This window comes from Anomaloglossus baeobatrachus, chromosome 4 (assembly GCF_048569485.1).
Source record: "Anomaloglossus baeobatrachus isolate aAnoBae1 chromosome 4, aAnoBae1.hap1, whole genome shotgun sequence".
Classification (NCBI taxonomy): domain Eukaryota; kingdom Metazoa; phylum Chordata; class Amphibia; order Anura; family Aromobatidae; genus Anomaloglossus; species Anomaloglossus baeobatrachus.
Genome location: NC_134356.1, coordinates 48,085,839 through 48,112,244, shown reverse-complemented (window position 1 = coordinate 48,112,244; position 26,406 = coordinate 48,085,839). Strand labels below are relative to the sequence as shown.

Genomic DNA, 26,406 nt, shown 5'->3' with positions numbered 1-26,406 from the left:
CGCGTAGCCACATGGCCCTGCGGACTGCCACCGAATTGGCGGATGCTACCGCTGTACGGCTAGCCGAGTCCAGGACAGCATTCATTGCGTAGGATGAAAATACCGACGCCTGAGACGTTAAAGACGCTACTTGCGGAGCAGAGGTACGGGTGACCGCATTAATCTCAGACAGACAAGCTGAGATAGCCTGGAGTGCCCACACTGCTGCAAAGGCTGGGGCAAAGGACGCGCCTATGGCTTCATAGATGGATTTCATTAGGAGCTCTATCTGCCTGTCCGTGGCATCCTTGAGCGTTGAACCGTCAGCCACTGCTACTACGGATCTAGCCGCCAGTCTAGAGACTGGAGGATCCACCTTGGGACATTGAGCCCAACCCTTAACTACGTCAGAGGGGAAGGGGTAACGTGTGTCATTAAGGCGTTTAGTAAAGCGCTTGTCCGGGAAAGCCCTGTGCTTCTGGACAGCATCTTTGAAGTTCGAGTGATCGAAGAAAAAACTCCGAGTACGTTTGGGAAACCTAAATTGGTGTTTCTCCTGCTGTGCTGCCGACTCCTCTATAGGTAGAGCTGGGGGAGAAAGATCTAGCACCTGGTTGATGGACGCTATAAGGTCATTTACTATGGCGTCCCCTTCAGGTGTATCAAGATTGAGAGCAACGTCAGGGTCAGAGTCCTGGGCTGCGACCTCCGCCTCATCCTCTAGAGTCCTCAAGCTGAGACCCCGAACAGCGTGATGAAGTCCGGGAAGATTCTAAGCGAGCCCGCTTAGCCGGTCTGGGACTGCGGTCCGTGCCGGAGTCCTCCACGTAATAACTAGAGGCCACCCCAGGAGCACGCTTCGTCGCAGACCGAGAGGGGCCTGGGGGCGATCCCGCAGTGCCCGGGGCCTGTGTAAGGGCCGGTCTGGGCTGCAAAGCTTCTAGTATCTTAGCAGACCATTTGTCCATAGACTGAGCCATGGATTGTGAAAGTGACTCAGAGAGTTTCTCAGCAAAAGCTGCAAACTCTGTCCCTGCCGCCTGGACAGGGGAAGCCAGCGGTTCTACCTGGGCCGAGGGTCCCACCAGTGCCCCAGGCTCCGGCTGAGCGAGTGCCACATGGCCCGAGCATTGCTCACAGTGAGGGTAGGTGGAACCTGCAGGTAGCATAGCCGCACAAGAGGTACAGGTTGCAAAATAACCCTGTGTCTTGGCACCCTTGCTCCTTGTGAACGACATGCTGTAGTCTCCCAGGAGAGTGATCACTGAGGGATATATAGCCACAAGCTAACAGTACAGCCGAACCGAGAAAATGTATATAATATAATATATATATATATATATATATATATATATATATATATATATATATATATATATATATACACAGTTCAGCACTCTAGGGGGCCCAGCACCGGTGGGAAGAAGCCACCTGGCTTACCGACCGCTCAAGCAGTGTGTGGCCACCAGATTCCCTGCCTCGGGTCTCCCAGAGGTGCTGCCAGAAGTCCTCCACCGGCAGAATGTGCTTAAAACATGGCCGTCGGCGTTCACAGGGGAGGAGGGAGCCGTGGGCGTATCCACAAAAGTGCGGGAATCTGGTGCCCCAGAGTGAATAGTGAGGGGGGCGGAGGACGGCCAAGTGTGCTCCAGCCCTCACTGTCGGCGTCAGACCGACCGTCCCGCCCTTCCCCCTGACTGGCAGGCCCGGGGGCGGGAGTTTAAGGCACTAGGCCGCAAAAGCCGGGGACTAAAGTTAAAAACCGCGGCCGGCAAGCAGGCGCGGTCGGCGCGGTAGTCCCGGTCTCATACCAACAGCGCAGTCGCTGCAGCGTCTGAGGTCAAGGTGTTCCATGCACCGTCCCCAAGGGGACACAGAGTACCTGTAGATGCAGGGCCCTGTCCCTGATGGTACTCAGTCTCCTGTCCGACAGAATCCCACAGGGGCTGCGGAGGGAGCCCGGTCCCAGTGCCTGGATGACCGGATAGGATCCCACTTCTCCCAGAGCCCCTAAGGGATGGGGAAGGAAAACGGCATGTGGCTCCGGCCTGTGTACCCGCAATGGGTACCTCAACCTTAACAACACCGCCGACTTAGTGGGGTGAGAAGGGAGCATGCCGGGGGCCCTGTTAGGGCCCTCTTTTCTTCCATCCGATATAAATCAGCAGCTGCTGCTGACTAAAAATGGGAGCATGAGTGCATGTGTGCCTCCTTCAACACAAAGCATAAAACTGAGGAGCCCGTGATGCACGGGGGGTGTATAGGCAGAGGGGAGGGGTTACACTTTTTAAAGTGTAATACTTTGTGTGGCCTCCGGAGGCAGAAGCTATACACCCAATTGTCTGGGTCTCCCAATGGAGCGACAAAGAAAAGAATTTTAAGACCTTGACACGCTGATATAGGTGCTCGGCGTTCCTCCATAGGATTTTCCTCTCGGGCTGAGATCTCTGTTGGAAATGCGGCTCTGATTTGGCACCATGACCCACATATGGTGGTCTTGTAGACTTCTCCATCCGTTTTGGTCTTCTATTTTTGAAATTTGCTACCAGGTCTCGGGCACACGCTTGGTTCCGTCTCCTCAGATTGCTTTCTTCTCACTCCTCCCTGGCAGTTTTTCTGCTGTTCTTAGATTTTTCCTGGTGGCAGCTCGAAATGTGATCACCAGACACCGGAAATCTCCCAGCCCACCTTCAGTTAAGGAATGGATTCTGGAACTGAGCCACCTGGAGCGCATGGAATCCCTCAAGGCACATGACTATGACTCTTGAGATCGACATGCTAAAATTTGGTTCTCCTGGTCATCATTTAAGGATGGCCACCAGTTCTCCGCCTGGCTTGCCTAAATTGTACAGGATTAGATGTCTACCTAGCCCCCCTTTCCCCTCCTCTCCTGCGCCAACTGTTTCCTTTTGTCTTTTTCTCACTTTCTTCTCCTCTCCCTTTCTGGTTGTTTGTCATATTTTATATATTGTCTTCAATGTTTGATATTGCATACTTTTGCCTATGTCTCATTTGATGTGTCTGTACTGAGGTTATCGAGTCTCATTATTATCACCATTGAGTTTTGGTCTGTGTCAGGGCTGATCTCAGCTTTCTTTTTCTCAGTCCACCTCTCGGTGTATTAAGGCTAGGTTCACATTTCCGTTGTTTTGCATCAGTCACATGCGTTGCTTGATGCTTGTGACTGATGCGTTGTACAACGGATGACAAGTATTGGTTTGAGAAAGCGGATTCCGTTTTTGAGAGCGATCAGCTGATCGCTATCAAAAGCCGGCGGCCGGGAGATCAGCTGATCGCTCTCATAAGCCGGTGGCCGGGAGATCAACTGATCGCTCTCATAAGCCAGTGGCCGGCTTTTGAGAGCGATCAGCTGATCTCCCGGCGGCCGGCTAATGAGAGCTCTGATTGCTCTCATTAGCCGGCCGCCGAGAGATCAGCTGATCTCTCTCAAAAGCCTGCGGTCTCCTGGCTTTTGAGAGCGATCAGCTGATCTCCTGGCGGCCGGCTAATCAGAGCTCTGATCGGTCTCATTAGCCGGCCGCCGGGAGATCAGCTGATTGCTCTCAGAAGCCGGCTGCCGGCTTATGAGAGCGATCAGCTGATAGTTCACAATAGCCGGCAGCCGGGCAATCAGCTAATCGTTCGGCCGCCGATGAGCATGCGCAGTGAAAACATACGGATTGCGCTGCTCAAAAAACGTTACAGGCTGCGTTCTTGCCGCCCGACGGTCAGTCGTTCCACGACTGATCAGTCGGGCGGAGGATCCGACGCAGCATCATCAGTCACAACCCGCTGCTCATGCAAGTCTATGGGAAACAACGGAATCCGACAAACAGATTCCGTTGTTTACCAGAGCCGCGGATTGTGACTGATACAAATTGACGGAAGTGTGAACCTAGCCTAAGCCTTCCATTGTGCCGATAAGTATTTGGAACTTATTCGTAAAAAGTAATAAAAATTGATTTAATGAAAAACACAGATTGTAATGTAACAAAACAGGTAAAAAGCCAAAGGGGGGGAAAGGAAAGAATACTTTTGCAAGGCACTGTAAGTCATCAATATAGTAAAATGCCTATTAGGCCTCAATCATACATTTGTATACAGCTTGTAACAATCTATGGTGCTATTCACAAGTCCGTTTCTATTCCCACAGCACATATGACAATGGTCTACTGGTCCATGAAAGAAAACCTTACAGCACATGGATGGCAAAGGAAATATTTATATCAAATTAATAAAAAGAGTAAATAAATAAAACATTCCCAATGCAGTTGAGGTTATTTCCATACCTTGCGTTTCCTCCATCTTCTGATACAGGTCTTCCTCTCCAGGATGTGGGCACCATGCCAGGCAATGAACTTCATCATCATGTCCCCGCAGCCGGTGAGTGACTTCCCCTCTACGGCTGATGTCGATGATGACGATCATACCGTCCTTGTACCTGGGAAAGGCGGGCAATTTTATAACTACGTGAGTCAGCAGCATGATTTCTAGGGGCATCGCAGACTCTCTGAGAACACGATGGACATCTTAAAGGGGGTCCCCTGTTCTGTGAGCCCTGCCAGGGGACAGTCCGCCCCTTTAACTGCCAGGCATTATTGAGTTATTAGCCATTTGTAGGCTGGAGATATATGGCATGCTTGTCCAAGCCCAAAGCTCTTATGTAACACCGAGCGAACTTCAGTCACACAATAGCCAACGTGGCCAAAGTTGCCCTGTAGTCCCAACCTTAGAGGGTTTCTGGAGCCACTTACCCTATTGCCACCAGATCTTCTTGATGCGGTGCACAGGACAAGCAGAAAATAGTCCTCGGTTCTGGAAAAAACTGCTGCCCATCGTTACGGTTGCACCAAAAGCAGACCACTATGCCCTTCTCGTCTCCGGTTACCAACAGGTCCTTCACCAGAGGAGACCAGTGGAGGGAAGAGATTGTGTTCTGTAACAAATAGACACAAGACTGATACACCTCTCCCGAATTCTTAAGATAGATATATTCGGGAGACACAATATGGATCAGGAACCACATGCTCCTTTATTTGGTTCTTGCCTACCCAACCCCATTCCAAGCAGGTTCCGATATTTCAGTGAGACAGACCCGGCTTTCCTGGCATGGTCTCATCTTTTTCTGCCTTCTCCAGTGTTGATCACTGACTGCAGAGATTGGCACAGGAAAAAAATGGCTGCATGACCCCGGCGGCTGATGGGCAGCGGACAGATGCCTTCCTGATGGTTGAGTATACTGATGGCGCTAATGGCTTCCTTAGTAGGGTTTTCCTGTAGCCCGTTATTATGGACACATCTATGCTAGTGAATTTATTTTATCGACACATAAGGTTGGCCACCAAAGTGCGCACCATGATGTGACCAGACATTGATGGGAAGAAACGCTGCCAAACGCCACAGATGGCGGATTATCTCTTCTGAAAACAAAAGGGTTGGGCCTTGGGAATGGGGGCCCCCATACACATCAGAAGGGGTGCTGGTCCCACCTTAATATGTGGGCTTGGCACGACTTATGCATATGGGGATCATTAGATTACTCTTTTAAATAATGGGAGGGTAAACCAGTGCAGTAATGACAATTTTTCTATAAGCTGGGACCCCCTTATGCTCATGTGAGTCTTAATATCATGTGTGACTATTGAGCTTTTTGTTACAAGATTTTTGGCATTTTTCTAATATATTTTGCTAAATGGAAAAAAGTATTTGGACCCCCGCATTAATCAATGAATTCAGGCTTTTCAATCAGCCCCGGTGTATGACATCTAGCCCCTTGTACCCCCCTCACCCAGTGTATATAACATCTAGCCCCTTGTCCATCAGTATATAACCTCTGGCCCCCTTTGACCCCTGGTGTCTAACCTCCGGCCCCCCACCATGTCTTCTGCCTTTACTAACATATGACAGAACGGCTGATGGTGTAGAGCTCACTGATACCAGTGCATCCTGCAATAGCAGCCATCGGGGTAACCGGTCAGTTCATGACATTTCTCTCTCCTAAATCTTCCCCATCACCTGTGAGTGATACTATTGAGAAGTGGAAGGAACAGCAGCAACTCAGCCACAAAGTGGAGACGCCATAACGTTACAGAGCGGGGGGCTGAGTGCTGAGGAGCAGAGGGCAGAAAAGTCACCACCACTCTGCTGACTCCATAACTGCAGAGTACAGATCTTCTCTGGTGACATCAGCACAAACACTGCCCCTGCCGGGAGCTTCATGGCTGAGCAGCTGCACCAGCCGTACATCACCAAGCACAATGCCAAGCCATACATCACCAAGCACAATGTGGAGCGTCGGATGGAGTGGTGTAAATCCACCGTCACCGGACTCTGGAGGAAATGTGTTGTGTGCAGTGATGGATCATACTGCTCTATCTGCGCCTAATGGATAAGTCTGGGTTTGGTGTTTCAAGGAGAACATTACCCGCCTGACTTGATTGTGCCACTGTGCAGTTTGGTGGAGGTTGATAATACTATGAGGGTGTCTTCCAAGGGTTGACCGAGGCCCCTTTGTTCCACTGAAGGGAAATCTTAATGCTTCATACAAAACATTTTGGACAATTGTAGCTTCTGGTTTTGTAAGAAGAGTTTGGAGAAGAGACACAACCTCAACTCCATCCTCCACCTTTGGGATGAACTAAAAAAGAGAATTTTGTTTACTTACCGTAAATTCTTTTTCTTATAGTTCCGTCTTGGGAGACCCAGACCATGGGTGTTTAGCTTCTGCCTCCGGAGGACACACAAAGTACTACACTTAAAAGTGTAGCTCCTCCCTCTGAGCTTATACACCCCCTGGTGAGCCAGTCCCAGCCAGTTTAGTGCAAAAGCTGAAGGAGAATAGCCACCCACAAGTAGAACAGAGCAAGAGCCGGAACAACCGGAGACTCTGTCCACGACAACAGCCGGTGAAAACACGCGGAACAAGGAAATTGCCAACAGGCAACAGGGAGGGTGCTGGGTCTCCCAAGACGGAACTATAAGAAAAAGAATTTACGGTAAGTAAACAAAATTCTCTTTTTCTTTATCGTTCCTTTGGGAGACCCAGACCTTGGGACGTTCCAAAGCAGTCCCTGGGTGGGAAATAAACAGAAAAAACTAAGAAGTAGGCAGAACCTAACTTCACAAATGGGCGACCGCCGCCTGAAGGATGCGTCTGCCCAAGCTCGCATCTGCCGAAGCATGAGCATGCACTTGGTAGTGCTTCGAGAAGGTATGCAGGCTAGCCCAAGTGGCAGCCTGACAGACTTGTTGAGCCGTAGCCTGGTGCCTAAAAGCCCAAGAGGCACCGACAGCTCTGGTCGAGTGTGCTTTGATCCCCGGCGGGGGAGGCGCCTGCGTACTCTGATAGGCGTCCGAAATGGTCGACCTAATCCAACGGGCTAAGGTCGGCTTAGAAGCAGGGAGGCCCTTGCGCCGACCTGTGGTTAGCACAAAAAGAGAGGTGCACCGCCTAAGCGCAGCGGTGCGAGACACATAGATCCGGAGAGCACGCACCAGATCTAGAGTATGTAGAGCTTTGTCAAAGCGATGAACAGGCGCCGGACAGAAGGAAGGTAAGGTAATGTCCTGGTTAAGGTGGAAGAAAGAGACCACCTTAGGAAGAAAGTCCGGAGTCGGACGGAGAACCACCTTGTCTTCATGAAAGACTAAAAAAGGTGACTCCGAGGAGAGCGCAGCCAAATCAGAGACTCTCCTGAGAGAAGTTATGGCAACCAGAAAGGCCACTTTCTGTGAAAGACGATACAAAGAAACCTCCCTAAGAGGCTCAAAGGGGGGTTTCTGCAAGACGGTGAGAACCAAGTTAAGGTCCCAGGGGTCCAAGGGCCGCCGGTAAGGCGGAATGATGTGAGACGCGCCCTGCATGAAGGTGCGGACCTGAGCCAGCCGAGCGAGACGCCGCTGGAACAGAACTGACAGAGCCGAAACTTGTCCCTTGAGAGAGTTGAGGGACAGTCCTAGCTGCAGACCGGACTGTAGAAAAGACAGAAGAGTCGGCAAGGAGAATGGCCAAGGGGGATGGCCGGTAGAGTGACACCAGGACTGGAAAATTTTCCAAGTCCTGTGATAGATCTTAGCGGAGGAAGACTTGCGGGCCCGAGTCATAGTGGAGATGACTTCAGGGGGAATACCAGAAGCCGTCAAAATCCAGGACTCAAGAGCCACGCCGTCAAATTGAGGGCCGCAGAATTCGGGCGGAAAAACGGACCTTGCGAGAGTAGGTCTGGACGGTCCGGGAGATGCCACGGCATCTCTACGGACAGCTGGAGCAGGTCCAGATACAAAGCTCGCCTGGGCCAGTCCGGTGCAATGAGGATGACTCGACGACCCTCCATTCTGATCTTGCGCAGGACTCTGGGCAAGAGAGCTAGAGGGGGAAACACGTAGGACAGACGAAACTGGGACCAGTCCTGAACCAGAGCGTCCGCGGCGAAGGCCTGAGGATCGTGGGAGCGAGCCACGTAAACAGGAACTTTGTTGTTGTGACAGGATGCCATTAGGTCCACGTCCGGAGTGCCCCATTTGCGGCAGATCGACTGAAATACTGCCGGGTGCAGGGACCACTCGCCACCGTCCACGGATTGACGGCTGAGATAATCTGCCTCCCAGTTGTCCACGCCTGGGATGTGGACTGCGGATATGGTGGACCTGGAGTCCTCCGCCCATTGAAGAATGCGTTGTACCTCCATCATTGCCAAGCGGCTGCGTGTCCCGCCTTGATGGTTGATGTAGGCAACCGCTGTCGCGTTGTCTGACTGGACTCGAATGTGCCTGCCCGCCACCAGGTGGTGAAATGCTAGGAGAGCTAGAAGCACGGCTCTGGTTTCCAGCACATTGATTGAAAGGGCTGACTCGGACGGAGTCCAAGTGCCCTGTGCTCTGTGGTGGAGACATACCGCTCCCCAGCCGGACAGACTGGCATCCGTGGTGAGAATCACCCAGGACGGGGCCAGGAAGGGGCGCCCTTGGGACAGGGAGAGGGGCCGAAGCCACCACTGAAGAGAGCTCTTGGTCCGTGGCGCCACTAACTTGTGTAAGGAGGAAGGCCGCTTGTCCCAACAGCGGAGAATGTCCAGCTGCAGGGGGCGCAGATGGAACTGGGCAAAGGGAACAGCCTCCATGGACGCCACCATTTGACCCAGCACCTGCATCAGACGCCTGAGGGTATAACGGCGGGGCCTCAGGAGAGAGCGCACCGCCAACTGGAGTGACAGCTGTTTGTTTAAGGGCAACTTCACAAGTGCCGGCAGAGTCTCGAACTGCATCCCTAGGTACGTGAGACTCTGGGTCGGAGTCAGAGTGGATTTGGGAAGATTGACCAGCCACCCGAATTGGGCCAGAGTGGCGAGAGTGAGCGAGACACTCCGCTGACAGTCTGCGCTGGATGGAGCCTTGACTAGAAGGTCGTCCAGGTAAGGGAGCACTGCCAACCCCTGGAGGTGCAGAACCGCAATCACTGCTGCCATGACCTTGGTGAATACCCGAGGGGCCGTGGCTAGCCCGAAGGGGAGAGCCACGAATTGGAAATGATCTTCTATTGCAAAGCGTAGCCAACGCTGGTGTGAAACTGCAATTGGCACGTGTAGATAGGCATCTCTGAGGTCGATGGACGCCAGGAAATCCCCTTGGGTCATTGAGGCAATGACTGATTGCAGAGACTCCATGCGAAAGTGCCGCACCCGAACATGCTTGTTGAGAAGCTTGAGATCCAGGATGGGCCGGAAGGTACCGTCCTTTTTGGGAACTAGGAAGAGGTTTGAGTAAAAACCTCTGAACCGTTCCCGGGCGGGAACTGGTACAATTACTCCGTTGGCCTGCAAGGCTGCCACGGCCTGTGAGAAGGCGGCGGCCTTGGGGCAGGGGGGAGTTGAGATAAAAAAATCTGTTTGGCGGGCTGGAAGAGAATTCTATCCTGTAGCCGTGAGATATGATGTCTCTCACCCACTGATCGGAGACTTGTTGAAACCAAGCGTCGCCAAAGTGGGAGAGCCTGCCACCGACTAAGGACGTTGCTGGAGCGGGCAGAGAGTCACGAGGAGGCTGCCTTAGTGGCAGGACCTCCTGCGGTCTTCTGTGGACGCGCTTTTGAGCGCCAGTTGGATTTCTGGTCCTTAGCTGAGTTAGCGGACGAGGCGGAGGGCTTAGAGGACGACCAGTTGGAGGAACGAAAGGAGCGAAACCTCGACTGAATCCTACCCTGGGCAGGTTTCCTGGTCTTGGTTTGTGGCATGGAAGTACTCTTCCCGCCAGTAGCTTCTTTAATAATTTCATCCAGCTGTTCACCGAACAGCCGGGAACCAGCAAAAGGGAGCCCAGCAAGGTACTTCTTTGAAGAAGCATCTGCCTTCCACTCTCGAAGCCACAAGATCCTGCGGATAACGAGGGAATTAGCCGAAGCCACCGCAGTGCGGTGAGAAGCCTCCAGCATGGCAGACATGGCATAAGAAGAAAAAGCTGAAGCTTGAGAAGTTAAGGCAACCATCTCGGGCATAGATTCTCTGGTGAGGGAATGCATCTCCTCTAGAGAAGCAGAGATGGCTTTGAGAGCCCACACTGCTGCAAAGGTTGGGGAAACCGCGGCCCCCGCCGCTTCATACACGGATTTGGCCAGAAGGTCAATCTGACCGTCAGTGGCATCCCTAAGGGAAGTGCCATCAGCCACCGACACAACGGTCCGGGCTGAGAGCCTAGACACCGGAGGGTCTACCTTTGGGGAGTGAGCCCACTCCTTGACCACCTCAGGTGGAAATGGAAACCGGTCATCAGAACCACGCTTTGGAAAGCGTTTGTCAGGGCAGGCCCTGGGTTTGGTCACAGTGGTCTGAAAACTGGAGTGGTTAAAGAACACACTCTTTACTCTCTTAGGCGAGGTAAACTGGTGCTTTTCTGCCAGAGAGGGTTGCTCCTCTGATACTGGCGGATTGAGATCCAGTACAGAATTAATAGAAGCAATCAAGTCACTAAGTTCTGAGTCACCCTCAGAAAGATCAATGGGGCACATGGAGTTAGCCTCCGAACCCCCTGTAAAGGCATCCTCCTCATCCTGCGAGTCAGCTCTTGAATCAGAGCCGCGGAATGGAGAGGGAGAGGAAACCCTGCGGCGCCTCTTAGGAGGACGGGGTCTGTGCCCTGATGATGAATCCTCTGTGAGCTCCAGTGGACGGAGGTCAGAGGATAGGGATCCTAAAGGACCCTTAGCAAGAGCATTAGAGGCACCCTGTGAAGGGGGCTGATGCATATTCATCAAAGTCCTGGACAGAAGTCCCATGGACTCAGCAAATGACTGGGAGATAGACCTAGAGAAGGACTCTACCCAGGCCGGGGGTTCAGCTACAGGTGCAGAAGCAGCCTGAGAGACCACTGGGGGTGAGACTCCAGGCTGTGGCACCGCCAAGTTAGAGCAGACATCACAATGTGGATAGGTGCTCGCTTCAGGCAGCAGGAGCTTACATGCAGCGCATGCAGTATAAAGCTTTGGAGCCTTGCTCCTCGTGTGAGACATGCTGCTGGAGTGGAAAACAGCTTTTACAAAGAGAATGAACCCCAGGGAGTATATACAGAGGTCCACAACCAGAGACCGGCTGTGGCTTACCAGACCGCTGGAAGCGGTGTTGTGTGCCCTCCAGATCCCGAAGCCCGGACCCCCAGTGCACAGCACCTCAGCAGGGATGCAGAGTGCAGGATGGCCCAGCGCAGAGTGAACCCTGTCCAAGAAAATGGCCGCCGGAGCGAAGAGAGGGGGCGGGGCGGGGGCGTCCCTGTAGGAAAGCGGGATCTGGAGGGCCATAGAGACCTGCAGGGGAGGAGTCACGCACAAGCAGTGGGGAGTGTCCCTCCCCTGTGCAGGACGGCCGCCGGGAGGAGCCGTGCCTGTCCCTCTGCATGCGAGGGCAGGTAACAGAAACTAGGCCTCCGGCAAAGCCGGGGCCTAAATTTGAGCAGCGAGGCCGACGCGCAGGCACCATCGGCGCGGTTCTCGGGCGAAAGCCAGAGGACCCGCCGGAAATGCCAAAACAAATACAGCAAACACACTCTCCCCATACAATAAAGGACATGGACCCCCAACATATGAACGTCTCAGGTACTTAGCTGCTGAGACGCAGGGCCAGGTCCCTGGAGATAAGTGCTCCGGTCCAGCAGAGTCCTCAAGGAGCTGTGGACGGAGACCGGTCTCCTGCCAGGCATGGAGACCGCGCTGGCTCCCACTTCAATCCAGAGCCCAGGAAGGATGGTGAAGGAGCACGGCATGTAAGGCTCCAGCCTTGGAAAATCAACCTTACAACACCGCCGACACAGTGGGGTGAGAAGGGATATGCCGGGAGTCCAGACGTGGACCCGCACTTCTTCAATCTTTTTCCAAAAAAAAAAAATCATATGAGAATGCATGTGTGGATGTATGCCTCCTGAACACAAAGCGATAAACTGGCTGTGACTGGCTCACCAGGGGGTGTATAAGCTCAGAGGGAGGAGCTACACTTTTAGGTGTAGTGCTTTGTGTGTCCTCCGGAGGCAGAAGCTAAACACCCAAGGTCTGGGTCTCCCAAAGGAACGATAAAGAAATGGAGATTGTGATCCCGGCCTCTCCCCAACATCAGGGTCTGACCTCACAAATTCTCTTCTAGATAAATGGACAAAGAATTACACAGATACCTCTAAAATCTTGGGGGAAAAAAGGCTTCTGAGAAAAGCGGAAGTGATTGTAGATGAAATGTGATGACTATATTAATGCCTTTAGATGTAGAATGGGAGGTGATAAAAGCCCCTGTAGGTGTAATGTGGAGGGGGAACATACTTATACAGACAATCAGTTCTCACCCTATGGAGCTTGTGCTCGGTTACTAAACTCTTGGTCTGGGTGTCCCATACTTTCACGGAGCCGTCGTCGGAGCTGCTGGCACAGAGATGAGACTGGCCAGAATATTGGGAGAAGGTGAAGCCGGACACCCTTTCTGTATGTCCAACCAACTCCCCTGGAAAGGAAGTACAAAACGTTAAATATATACATTACATAGAAGATCTCTGCCTTTGTGCTCAAAAGGGGACTCTGCAGTAATAAGACCAAATCTGTGCTGGACCTGTAGCTCAAAAAGTACAAAAATGACTAAGAGGCGCCTCTGACTCCATCCAGACATCATTCAAGATGCCAGGTCTTCCAAAAGACTACGCCACAATATAGGGGATAAAACATCAGGTTGGTGCACTACAGATGCCAGCGTGAAGTCGGGGGAGTGATGGGATTTGATCCTATGTTGGAACCTATATAAATCTACGGTACCTCATGAATAGGGTCCCCAATAAAATCAGCACCTTAAAGAGGATCTGGACAGGGCAGATTTAGAAAGAAGGGAATTTTGTTTACTTACCGTAAATTCCTTTTCTTCTAGCTCCTATTGGGAGACCCAGACAATTGGGTGTATAGCTTCTGCCTCCGGAGGCCACACAAAGTATTACACTTTAAAAAGTGTAACCCCTCCCCTCTGCCTATACACCCTCCCGTGCATCACGGGCTCCTCAGTTTTGGTGCAAAAGCAGGAAGGAGGAAACTTATAAATTGGTCTAAGGTAAATTCAATCCGAAGGATGTTCGGAGAACTGAAACCATGAACCAAAAGAACAATTCAACATGAACAACATGTGTACACAAAAGAACAACAGCCCGAAGGGAACAGGGGCGGGTGCTGGGTCTCCCAATAGGAGCTAGAAGAAAAGGAATTTACGGTAAGTAAACAAAATTCCCTTCTTCTTTGTCGCTCCATTGGGAGACCCAGACAATTGGGACGTCCAAAAGCAGTCCCTGGGTGGGTAAAAGAATACCTCGATAAAAAGAGCCGAAAAACGGCCCCCTCTTACAGGTGGGCGACCGCCGCCTGAAGGACTCGCCTACCTAGGCTGGCATCTGCCGAAGCATAGGCATGCACCTGATAGTGTTTTGTGAAAGTGTGCAGACTCGACCAGGTAGCCGCCTGACACACCTGCTGAGCCGTAGCCTGGTGCCGCAATGCCCAGGATGCACCCACGGCTCTGGTAGAATGGGCCTTCAGCCCTGAAGGAATCGGAAGCCCAGAAGAACGGTAGGCTTCAAGAATCGGTTCCTTGATCCACCGAGCCAAGGTTGACTTGGAAGCCTGCGACCCCTTACGCTGGCCAGCGACAAGGACAAAGAGCGCATCCGAACGGCGCAGGGGCGCCGTGCGAGAAATGTAGAGCCGGAGTGCTCTCACGAGATCTAACAAGTGCAAATCCTTTTCACATTGGTGAACTGGATGAGGGCAAAAGGAAGGTAAGGAGATATCCTGATTGAGATGAAAAGGGGATACCACCTTAGGGAGAAATTCCGGGACCGGACGCAGAACCACCTTATCCTGGTGAAACACCAGGAAGGGGGCTTTGCATGACAGCGCTGCTAGCTCAGACACTCTCCGAAGTGATGTGACTGCCACTAGGAAGGCCACCTTCTGCGAAAGGCGTGATAGAGAGACATCCCGCATCGGCTCGAAAGGTGGTTTCTGAAGAGCCGTTAGCACCCTGTTAAAATCCCAGGGTTCCAGCGGACGCTTGTAAGGTGGGACTATGTGGCAAACTCCCTGCAGGAACGTGCGGACCTGCGGAAGCCTGGCTAGACGCTTTTGAAAAAACACGGAAAGCGCCGATACTTGTCCCTTGAGAGAGCCGAGAGACAAACCCTTGTCTATTCCGGATTGAAGGAAAGAAAGAAAAGTGGGTAAGGCAAACGGCCAGGGGGTAAAACCCCGATCAGAGCACCAGGATAAGAAGATCCTCCAAGCCCTGTGATAGATCTTGGCGGACGTTGGTTTCCTGGCTTGTCTCATAGTGGCAATGACATCTTGAGATAACCCTGAGGACGCTAGGAGCTAGGACTCAATGGCCACACAGTCAGGTTGAGGGCCGCAGAATTCAGATGGAAAAATGGCCCTTGAGACAGCAAGTCTGGTCGGTCTGGGAGTGCCCACGGTTGACCCACCGTGAGGTGCCACAGATCCGGGTACCACGACCTCCTCGGCCAGTCTGGAGCGACGAGGATGGCGCGGCGGCAGTCGGACCTGATCTTGCGCAACACTCTGGGCAGCAGTGCCAGAGGAGGAAATACATAAGGCAGTCGAAACTGCGACCAATCCTGAACTAAGGCGTCTGCCGCCAGAGCTCTGTGATCTTGAGACCGTGCCATGAATGCCGGGACTTTGTTGTTGTGCCGAGACGCCATGAGGTCGACGTCCGGCGTTCCCCAGCGGCAACAGATCTCTTGAAACACGTCCGGGTGAAGAGACCATTCCCCTGCGTCCATGCCCTGGCGACTGAGAAAGTCTGCTTCCCAGTTTTCTACGCCCGGGATGTGAACTGCGGAGATGGTGGAGGCTGTGGCTTCCGCCCACAGCAGAATCCGCCGAACTTCTTGGAAGGCCTGACGACTGCGTGTGCCGCCCTGGTGGTTGATGTACGCGACCGCCGTGGCGTTGTCCGACTGTATGCGGATCTGTCTGCCCTCCAGCCACCGATGGAACGCCTTTAGGGCTAGATACACTGCCCTTATCTCCAGAACATTGATCTGAAGGGAGGACTCTGTCGGAGTCCAGGTTCCCTGAGCCCTGTGGTGGAGGAAGACCGCTCCCCACCCTGACAGACTCGCGTCCGTCGTGACCACAGCCCAGGATGGGGGCAGGAATGATTTTCCCTTCGACAAAGAAGTGGGAAGAAGCCACCACTGAAGAGAGGTTTTGGCTGCCAGTGAAAGAGAGACGTTCCTGTCTAGGGACGTCGACCTCCTGTCCCATTTGCGGAGAATGTCCCATTGAAGTGGACGCAGATGAAACTGCGCAAAGGGAACTGCCTCCATTGCTGCTACCATCTTCCCTAGGAAGTGCATGAGGCGCCTCAAGGGGTGTGACTGGGTCCGAAGGAGAGAGTGCACCCCTGTCTGCAGCGAACGCTGTTTGTCCAGCGGAAGCTTCACTATCGCTGAGAGAGTATGAAACTCCATCCCGAGGTAAGTCAGTGATTGGGTCGGTGTCAATTTTGACTTTGGGAAATTGATGATCCACCCGAACCTCTAGAGAGTCTCCAGAGTAATGGTGAAGCTGTGTTGACATGCCACCCGGGAGGGTGCCTTGACTAGGAGATCGTCTAAGTAAGGGATCACCGAGTGGCCCTGAGAGTGTAGGACCGCCACCACGGATGCCATGACCTTGGTGAAGACCCGTGGGGCTGTCGCCAGGCCGAAAGGCAGTGCCACAAACTGAAGGTGTTCGTCCCCGATGGCGAAACGCAGGAAGCGTTGATGCTCTGGTGCAATCGGCACATGGAGATAAGCATCCCTGATGTCGATTGAAGCTAGGAAGTCTCCTTGGGACATCGAGGCGATGACAGAACGGAGAGATTCCATCCGGAACCGTCTGGTTCTCACGTGTCTGTTGAGCAGTTTGAGGTCCAGAACGGGGCGGAATGATCCGTCCTTTTTTGGCACCACGAACAAGTTGGAGTAAAAACCGCGACCACGTTCTTGAATGGGAACGGGAATTACAACTCCTTCTGCCTTCAGAGTGTTCACCGCCTGAAAAAGTGCATCGGCTCGCTCGGGGGGGCGGAGATGTTCTGAAGAAACGAGTCGGAGGACGAGAGCTGAGCTCTATCCTGTAACCGTGCGACAGAATGTCTCTCACCCATCGGTCTTGGACATGTGGCCACCAGGCGTCGCAAAAGCGGGAGAGCCTGCCACCGACCGAGGATGCGGTTTGGGGCCGAAAGTCATGAGGAGGCCGCCTTGGAGGCGGTTCCTCCGGCGGTCTTTGGAGGACGTGACTTAGACCGCCATGCAGAAGAGTTCCTCTGGCCCTTCTCTGACCTGTTGGACGTGGAGGATTGGGACCTGGCTGAGGGCCGAAAGGACCGAAACCTCGGTTGAATTTTTCGTTGCTGAGGTCTGTTTGGTTTGGACTGGGGTAAGGACGAGTCCTTTCTCTTGGATTGTTTAATAATTTCATCCAATTGCTCGCCAAACAAACGGTCGCCAGAAAATGGCAAACCGGTTAAGAACTTCTTGGAAGCAGAGTCTGCCTTCCATTCGCGTAGCCACATGGCCCTGCGGACTGCCACCGAATTGGCGGACGCTACCGCTGTACGGCTCGCTGAGTCCAGGACGGCGTTCATGGCGTAGGACGAAAAGGCCGATGCCTGAGAAGTCAAAGACACAACTTGCGGAGCAGAGGTACGTGTGACTGCATTAATCTCAGACAGACAAGCTGAGATAGCTTGGAGTGCCCACACGGCTGCAAAGGCCGGAGCAAAAGACGCGCCTATGGCTTCATAGATGGATTTCATCAGGAGCTCTATTTGCCTGTCAGTGGCATCCTTGAGCGATGAACCATCTGCCACTGATACTACGGATCTAGCCGCCAGTCTAGAGACTGGAGGATCCACCTTGGGACACTGAGCCCAACCCTTAACTACGTCAGGGGGGAAGGGGTAACGTGTGTCATTAAGGCGCTTAGTAAAGCGCTTGTCCGGAAATGCTCTGTGCTTCTGGACAGCATCTCTGAAGTTAGAGTGATCGAAAAACGCACTCCGTGTACGCTTGGGAAACCTAAACTGGTGTTTCTCCTGCTGTGAAGCCGACTCCTCTATAGGTGGAGTTGGGGGAGAAAGATCTAGCACCTGGTTGATGGACGCTATAAGGTCATTTACTATGGCGTCCCCTTCAGGTGTATCAAGATTGAGAGCAACGTCAGGATCAGAGCCCTGAGCTGCGACCTCCGCCTCATCCTCCAGAGAGTCCTCATGCTGAGACCCCGAACAGCGTGATGAAGCCGGGGAAGGTTCCCAGCGAGCCCGCTTAGCCGGTCTGGGACTGCGGTCCGTGTCGGAGTCCTCCCCGTGGGACCTAGGTGTCACCCCAGGAGCACTCTGCTGCACCGACCGAGAGGGGCCTGGGGGCGATGAACTCACAGTGCCCGGGGCCTGTGTGACCGATCTGGACTGCAAGGCTTCTAGTATCTTAGCAGACCATCTGTCCATAGACTGAGCCATGGATTGTGAAAGCGACTCAGAGAGTTTCTCAGCCAAAACTGCAAACTCTGTCCCTGCCACCTGGACAGTGGAAGCCGGCGGTTCTACCTGAGCCGAGGGTCCCACCAGTGCCCGAGGCTCCGGCTGAGTGAGTGCCACAGGGGCCGAGCATTGCACACAGTGAGGGTAGGTGGAACCTGCAGGTAACATAGCCGCACAAGAGGTACAGGTTGCAAAATAAGCCTGTGCCTTGGCACCCTTGCTCTTTGCGGACGACATGCTGTAGTCTCCTCTGAGAGTGATCACTGAGGGTATATAGCCAAAAGCAAAACAATGCGGCCGAACAGAGAAAATGTATACAAATATATATATATATATATATATATATATACACATATATATATATATATATATATACACACACACTTCGGCACCCAAGGGGGGCCAGCACCGGGTAACCGGTGTGGCTTACCGACCGCCCAAAGCGGTTGTGTGTCCACCAGATTCCCTGCCTGGGACTCCCAGAGCTGTAGAGCTCGTTCTGAAATCCTCCACCGGCAGAAGGGATTGTAAATATGGCTGCCAGAGCTCTCAGGGGAGTAGGGAGCCGTGGGCGTGACTAATAAAGTGCGGGAATCTGGTGCCCCACAGTGCTCAGTGAGGGGGGAGGAGAACATCCAAGTATGCTCCAGCCCTCACTGCCGACGTCCAGTCGGCCGTCCCGCCCTTACCCCTGACTGGCAGGCCCGGGGGCGGGAGTTATGGTACTAGGCCGCAGAAGCCGGGGACTAAATTTAATAACGCGGCCGGCAAACAGGCGCGGTCGGCGCGGTAGTCCCGGTCGTCACAAAAAAACCGCAGCCGCTGCAGCGTCTGTAACACAGGCGCTCCATGCATCGTCCCCATGGGGACACAGAGTACCTTATAGATGCAGGGCCTGTCACTGATGATACTCAGTCTCCTGTCCGTCAGATTCCCCCAGGGGCTGCGGAGGGAGCCCGGTCCCAGTGAATGGTGACCGGTTAGGATCCCACTTCTCCCAGAGCCTCTAAGGGATGGGGAAGGAAAAACGGCATGTGGCTCCAGCCTTTGTACCCGCAATGGGTACCTCAACCTTAACAGCACCGCCGACTTAGTGGGGTGAGAAGGGAGCATGCCGGGGGCCCTGTTGGGGCCCTCTTTTCTTCCATCCGATACAATCAGCAGCTGCTGCTGACTAAAATGGGAGCTTGAGTGAATGTGTGCCTCCTTCAACACAAAGCATAAAAACTGAGGAGCCCGTGATGCACGGGAGGGTGTATAGGCAGAGGGGAGGGGTTACACTTTTTAAAGTGTAATACTTTGTGTGGCCTCCGGAGGGAGAAGCTATACACCCAATTGTCTGGGTCTCCCAATGGGGCGACAAAGAAAAACATGTATACTTCTCCTAAAATGTTGGATCATCTCTTCTCTTAACACTACATTGTGCTCATTTCCCCAGCTGGTCACTACCAATATCAATGTATTTAGAAATTTCCAGGAGGCATAAAAGAGGTACGGCACAACACACTATTAGAATTACTGGTTAAGCAATTCCCCTATGTTCTCCATAGACTAGCTCCAAAATGTTGTACAGAAACTTACCATAAAATCCCGGCTCCTGGGGGCTGATACGGAGCAAATAGACCGAATTCCGAGCAGCAAATCCAAAAAGTCCCCCCGCTGCGTCACTGGAACGACTGCAGTACCAGTTGGGGGATGCACTGAGCATCCGGTCCGGATCCCCCATCCTCGTGTCACCTATAGAGTCAGAACATAAAGAATCCAAATTGTAACTACTAGTGATGAGCGGACACTACCATGCTCAGGTGCTCGGTACTCGTAACTAGTGATGAGCGGGCACTACCATGCTCAGGTGCTCGGTACTCGTAACTAGTGATGAGCGGGCACTACCATGCTCAGGTGCTCGGTACTCGTAACTAGTGATGAGCGGGCACTACCATGCTCAGGTTCTCGGTACTCAAACCTAATTCTCATCTCTTCTTTATCTCACAACCCTAAACAGCTATTCAACACTTTCAACTCTCTCCTCCGCCCCCCGGCACCACCTCCCTCTCCTCTCCTCTCAGCTGAAGACTTTGCCTCTTTCTTCAAGCAGAAGATTGACAACATCAGAGCAAGCTTTGGCCCACAATCACCACAGCCCCTCATCATAGCTACTCAGCCTTCTTCCTCCAAATCCAGCTTCTCCACAATGACAGATCATCTTTCCACTCTACTCTCAAGAGCACATCTCACAACCTGCCTGCTTGATCCACTCCCATCCCACCTCATCCCCAATCTCAGCACAGTCTTCATCCCAACCCTAACCCATCTCCTCAACCTATTACTAACACCTGGTGTATTCCCTTCATGCTTTAAACATGCCTCCATCACACCCATCCTCAAAAAGCCCTCCCTTCACCCTTCCTCTGTGTCAAATTATCGCCCCATATCACCTCTCCCCTATGGCTCAAAACAACTGACACAGCATGTCCATCGTGAACAGTCCTCTCACCTCTCCTCCTGCTCCCTCTTTGACCGCTTACAATCTGGCTTCCGACCCAATCATTCCACTGAAACTGCCCTAACCAAAGTCACTAACGACCTACTAACCGCAAAAGCCAAGCGACACTACTCTGTCCTCCTCCTCCTGGGCCTGTCCTCTGCCTTTGACACAGTAGACCATTCCCTTCTACTACAAATTCTCTCGCCTCTGGGCATCACAGACTTGGCGCTATCTTGGATCTCCTCATACTTAACCAACCGAACTTTCAGCATCTCCCACTCTCTCACCAGTTCCTCATCTCGCCCCCTGTCGGTGTCCCCCAAGGTTCAGTTCTTGAAACCTGCTGTTCTCCATCTACACCTTGGGCCTGAGACAGCTCATAGAGTCCCATGGCTTTCAGTATCATCTCTACGCTGATGATACGCAGATCTACCTCTCTGGACCTGACATCACCTCCCTACTAACCAGAATCCCACAAAGTCTGTCTGCTATTTAATCCTTTTTCTCTGCTCGATTCCTAAAACCGAACATGGACAAAACAGAATTCATCATCTTTCCTCCTACTCACTCAACCCCCCACACCTGACCTATCCATCAATATTGCTGCCACCTACTGGTGATTTTTGTTAATGCAGGTGGATAATTTATGTTTTGTGTAATTACGTCCTTTGACTAGATATTCTAACATCCCTTGCAGAGTGTTATTATGCACGATCTTTACCTAATTTATTTCAGTATACTGCCTCCTTTCATATCTATATATTATATACATTTATTTGTACTATTTATTATATTATATACATTTATGAAATTATATTTATTGGTTGGATATTGGTTGTATTTTCTGTATTATTTTCCATGTATTTATTTATACCTCGATTGTGATTGGTTCCTTCTTGTTTATGTAGTAAATTTTTAATGACTTTTTCAATAAAAATTGATTTTATATTACTGCACCTTATGCTTTGTTTATGAGAATCCATCGAGATTTCTCATCTGTGTTTTGATGCAGGGTAAGGGTGTTATATAGAGGATATAGATGCTATATACCGGGTGCCTGTGTTTTATATATAAGGTGCCCATGTGTTATATACAAGGTGTATGTGATGTATGCAGGGTATACGTGTTATCTATGCGACAATGGCAATCGTCAGTTCTCATGGACAAGCTGTAAGGCAGGAATGGGGAAGGGGGGGTGGGGGGGGGAGAAGTCCATGGTCTCATAACAGGAATGTATAACAAGGGCAGAGGGGCAAAAGAGAAAACCGGTCACAATCCGAGGTGAGAAGTAAAAAACTGAAATTGATTGAGACAAAAGGAGCTAGGCAGGTGAATAGTCAAAGGCAAGGTCCGAGGTCAGGCTGCAAGAGATCAGAGCACTAAGCACAAGGCATGCACACCACCAAGAAAAGCTACGAGTGCCAATGTTCTGACCACAGCCATCCTGAAAGAGTGATACCCGGAGGAAGCCCAGCAAGCCCGGCCTCATTGGCTGCTAGATAATCCGGAGTACATAGGGATTGGGGCGTGCTGCCTATCCTCTGACAGGATGGCTGGGTTGTCCATTAACAATACTGACAATCCAGCTTGCCCTGCCAATTATTGGGAGGCTGAACTGTCAATCAGTGAGTTTTGGATTCATGACAGTCCCCCCATGTTCCAAGGTGGGCCCCCAGGCTTCAGAGCAAAATGTTAAAGGGAAGGTGTCGCGTTTTTATTTTTGTAATAAAAATAGCGATTATGAAATCAAGTATTTTTAATACAAAATTAAAATCACTGCTTATTTAGTTTTTATTTAATTATAATTTTACTGAAGGCACTGGGAGCTGCCATGCTGGATTTGCTGTGCGTGTGTGTGTGTAACAACAATTACTCCTTTATGGCAGCCCCTGTGCATAGAGAACAGTGGTCGGGATCCGACCCCATTTAGTAACATTACAGTTGGCGTCTGCTGTGACCTGGACACGCCCCCTGGGCTGTCCAGATCACAGCAGAGGGAGGAGATTGGCGCCATCATTGTGGAGCTCACAGCCATACTGTTTGCTCCACTTTACCCCTGTCAACCGCCGGGATGTGCGAGTACGGGCCACCTACCCTCCCCTCCCCCCACCGTTACCGTCTCCAATTACACCCCCTCCCTCCGCTCTACCCAGCCCCCGCTCTGCCCGCCGCTGCTGTGTGTGTGTTTGTGTGCCTCTGCATGCGAGTACCAGCGCCCCTCCCCCACCACCGCCGCTGCTATCGTCTCCAAAAACACCCCCACTCAACCCCCCCTTCCTCCTGCCACCTGTCGGCCTGTGCGGGAACCGGTGATACTGTATGCAGGGCTGTGTATCTAATCCTATCCTGTGATACTGTCTGCTGAGCTCTGTATCTAATCCTCTCCTGTGTGATATTGTCTGCTGAGCTGTGTATCTAATCCTATCCTGTGTGATATTGTCTGCTGAGCTGTGTATCTAATCCTATCCTGTGATACTGTCTGCTGAGCTGTGTATCTAATCCTATCCTGTGATACTGTCTGCTGAGCTGTGTATTTAATCCTATCCTGTGTGATACTGTCTGCTTAGCTGTGTATCTAATCCTATCCTGTGTGATACTGTCTGCTTAGCTGTGTATCTAATCCTATCCTGTGTGATACTGTCTGCTTAGCTGTGTATCTAATCCTATCCTGTGTGATACTGTCTGCTTAGCTGTGTATCTAATCCTATCCTGTGTGATACTGTCTGCTGAGCTGTGTATTTAATCCTATCCTGTGTGATACTGTCTGCTGAGCTGTGTATTTAATCCTATCCTGTGTGATACTGTCTGCTTAGCTGTGTATCTAATCCTATCCTGTGTGATACTGTCTGCTTAGCTGTGTATCTAATCCTATCCTGTGTGATACTGTCTGCTGAGCTGTGTATCTAATCCTATCCTGTGTGATACTGTCTGCTGAGCTGTGTATCTAATCCTCTCCTGTGTGACACTCCAGCTGTCCTTGGTGACCCTTTAGACATTTCTGGTCACCAACAAAATGGCTCTGCACTGTGTCCCTACATTTTATTTTATCTGTTGTAAACACTCAGATTAGGAGGGGGGAGGCGTGCCATCACACACAGGAGAGCAGATTCTGCCAACTTTACTGCAGCTGTAATCCAGGCTATTTCTACAGTAGGATTTCTGTAGGATTTCAGCAGCTGCTCCCCCTAGTGTTTAACAGTGAAAAATATCAAACTTTTTAATTTTTTTTTATATTTTGCTCAATTAAAACCAAGTAGTATTTGAACAAAACATTAATACTTTACATTTTTTCAGTTATTGAAATTTTTTTTTTTTTTTTTTTTTTTTACAACACCTTCCCTTTAAATAGAAGGCCCTGACCAGACGATCTTCCTTCACAGATCGAGCTGGAACCCAGGATCTCTCCTCGGGTCAGTGTCCCTTCCAACGAACAAGATACGGTAAGGAATTTCGGACCCTCCGAGAATCCACAATCCTTGGTGTTTCGTACTCCAAACCTCCATCGACTGATACTGAAGAAGGCAGATGAGGGAGATCATACAGAAAGGACAAACGCCTTTACTAGGGATCTTTAGAAGAAATTAGGAATACAAAGAGACAAGAAGTTTCAGTCTAAAAGCCACCGGATTGACTACTTCCGGAATCTCATACAGGTCCATGAATTTAGGACTAGTGATGAACGAGTGTGCTCGCCACTGCTCTATACTCCGAGCATCAGGGTCCTCAGCCGAGTATCACGAGTGCTCGAATGTGTCGGTCTTGAAACAACTTCAGTGAGAAGTGAGCCGGCACCCCAGAAAGAGCCACTTCCAGTCTCTGAATGATTCTCACTGGAGGTAAAAACAATGTTTTCGGATATAGTGTGTCCTTCCCCCCCCCCCCAAAAAAAACAAACCTCCCTCCCCTGCAAATGTTCTCTTTATGGCTGGATGTACGTGGGTGGAGCGCCAAAATGCCCAATCATTGAGATCCATTATTCTTGTTACTCAAATTGAGACCATCAGAGAATCCATCTACTACATAGGACCTAACTTTGTCCATAATATTTTTAGATGATAACCAAACAACCAAACCTACTTTAAGGACAGGACCCACCAAACATTTTCTATCGGCCTTATGTTTTAGGTGAATCTGAGCAAACCCAATATTTTTTTGAACCTCCCTCCAGACATCCAAGTTCCAGTATGGCGACCTCCACTCCTGGACACCCGGAATTTATCCTAGAGAATTAATGAAAACGGGGATGAAAACCATCCTTACAAAATATAGGTGAAGTTCCAGTGGACTGATTGACCTGACCGGTAAAGGCGAACACAGCAACAGATGAATATGAAGACTAGTCCTCCTGCTGAGCCGCAACAAAACACCTTAAAATTTGTTCCAAAGATTGATTTGTCCTTTCTGTCTCACCGTTGGTTTCAGGGTGGTACACAGAGGAAAATGACCAATCCCAGGTTTTCTACAAAAAGTTCTCCAGAATTTGGAGAAAAATTGCACTCCCCTATCAGACACAATTTTAAGAGGAATTCCATGCAATTTTACAAGATGACACCTGGAAAGTGACCTCTCAAGATGCAATCATGAAACCCTTATATAATAGATGTAATCTTAGGTACAAAGGCACAAATAATTTGGACCCTATAATGTCGAAAGGAGCCAAAGACTGGACTTCACGGATCTCCTCTCCCAACTCCGAGGATAGCATGTAAACCACAATGTCCTGAGGAGGAATGGAGGTGGTAGGTTCCGGGGGAGTAACTTAAGCAAGGCTTGGACCGCCACCAGAACGTGATGGAGAAACTGAATCAAGGCTTGGACCGTGCGTCAGAACGTGATGGAGAAACTGAATCTAGAGAAAAATAAGCACCATCTGGCCTGTCTGAGGGTCAATTGTTTAGCTGATTCTGATGACCTGACCCCTCTAAAGAATGCCTCCATTCCTCAAAGGCCAATTTAAATGAGTAACTTGCGATTCTCAACATCATAATTTCTTTCAGCAGATGATGACTGCAAAATGGTCAGAGTTTTTCAATCCTAAGATAATACGGCCCCTACCCAGACCTCAGAAGCATCCATCTCCACAAGATCCTGAAGATCTGGTTGGATAGTCCTTTAGAATATGTCCAGCGAGATCACATAGACAGTCCAAGATTGTGTCCATGTTTGCTCTCTACCACATGAGAACAGGCCGTTATAATGTCTATCGGCTCTACCTCGGGTAAATGGACATGCTCAGGGAAATGTAATAAGCACCCTGCTGCTCACAAAGGTTTTCAGCCGAGTCACGTCCAGCGCTCTTTCTAGACCCCAAGACACCTCATACCAATTATATCACCCAAGCTTGCACTAAGCCCCAATAGTACCCGTACCAGCCATTTCACGTCCAGCGTTAGGTCCCAAGACTACCACGTACCAGCCACATCACGCAACTTAAACGCTATGCCCCAATGGTATCCGTAACAGCCATTCCACGCTACACTGCGCTAGGCCCCAAGAATACCACGTACCAGCAGTCCCAAGTATTTCCTCACAGAGCCATAAACTGTACCACAGGCGACAACCGTATACTATACCACAGACTATATCCTTTACGCTTCCAGACGATGCTCACAAAACTACTTGCTCTCCTAACTACCAGTCAATCTCCCCTCAAGACAAAACACACAACAGGCAGCAGGCAATTGAACATGTGATGGTTCTTCCGAGATTAATATGGCCAATAGCCGTAAGACCTGGTCTGCCGTCAACAGATACCCCAAAAAACCGGACACAGTCAGGCAATCAGTGACACCCCCCCCCGCCTCCGAGACCACGGGAAGACTACAGATTATGAAAAATCAGCAGGCTTACCGTGCTCTCGTTAGGAGGTGATCAAATTCCTGGGGT

The 26,406-nt window shown here is 51.1% G+C and overlaps 1 protein-coding gene across 1 annotated transcript in view; it reads right to left on the bottom strand.

Moving 5' to 3' along the window:
- Window positions 1-26,406, bottom strand: part of GEMIN5 (gem nuclear organelle associated protein 5) — a 167,321-nt gene that overhangs the window by 138,165 nt on the left and 2,750 nt on the right. Inside the window, 4 exon segments of the mRNA XM_075344305.1 lie at window positions 4,269-4,420; window positions 4,734-4,915; window positions 12,793-12,947; window positions 19,617-19,772. Of these exon segments, the coding sequence (XP_075200420.1) occupies window positions 4,269-4,420; window positions 4,734-4,915; window positions 12,793-12,947; window positions 19,617-19,761 (634 nt within the window). The 5' untranslated portion in view covers window positions 19,762-19,772.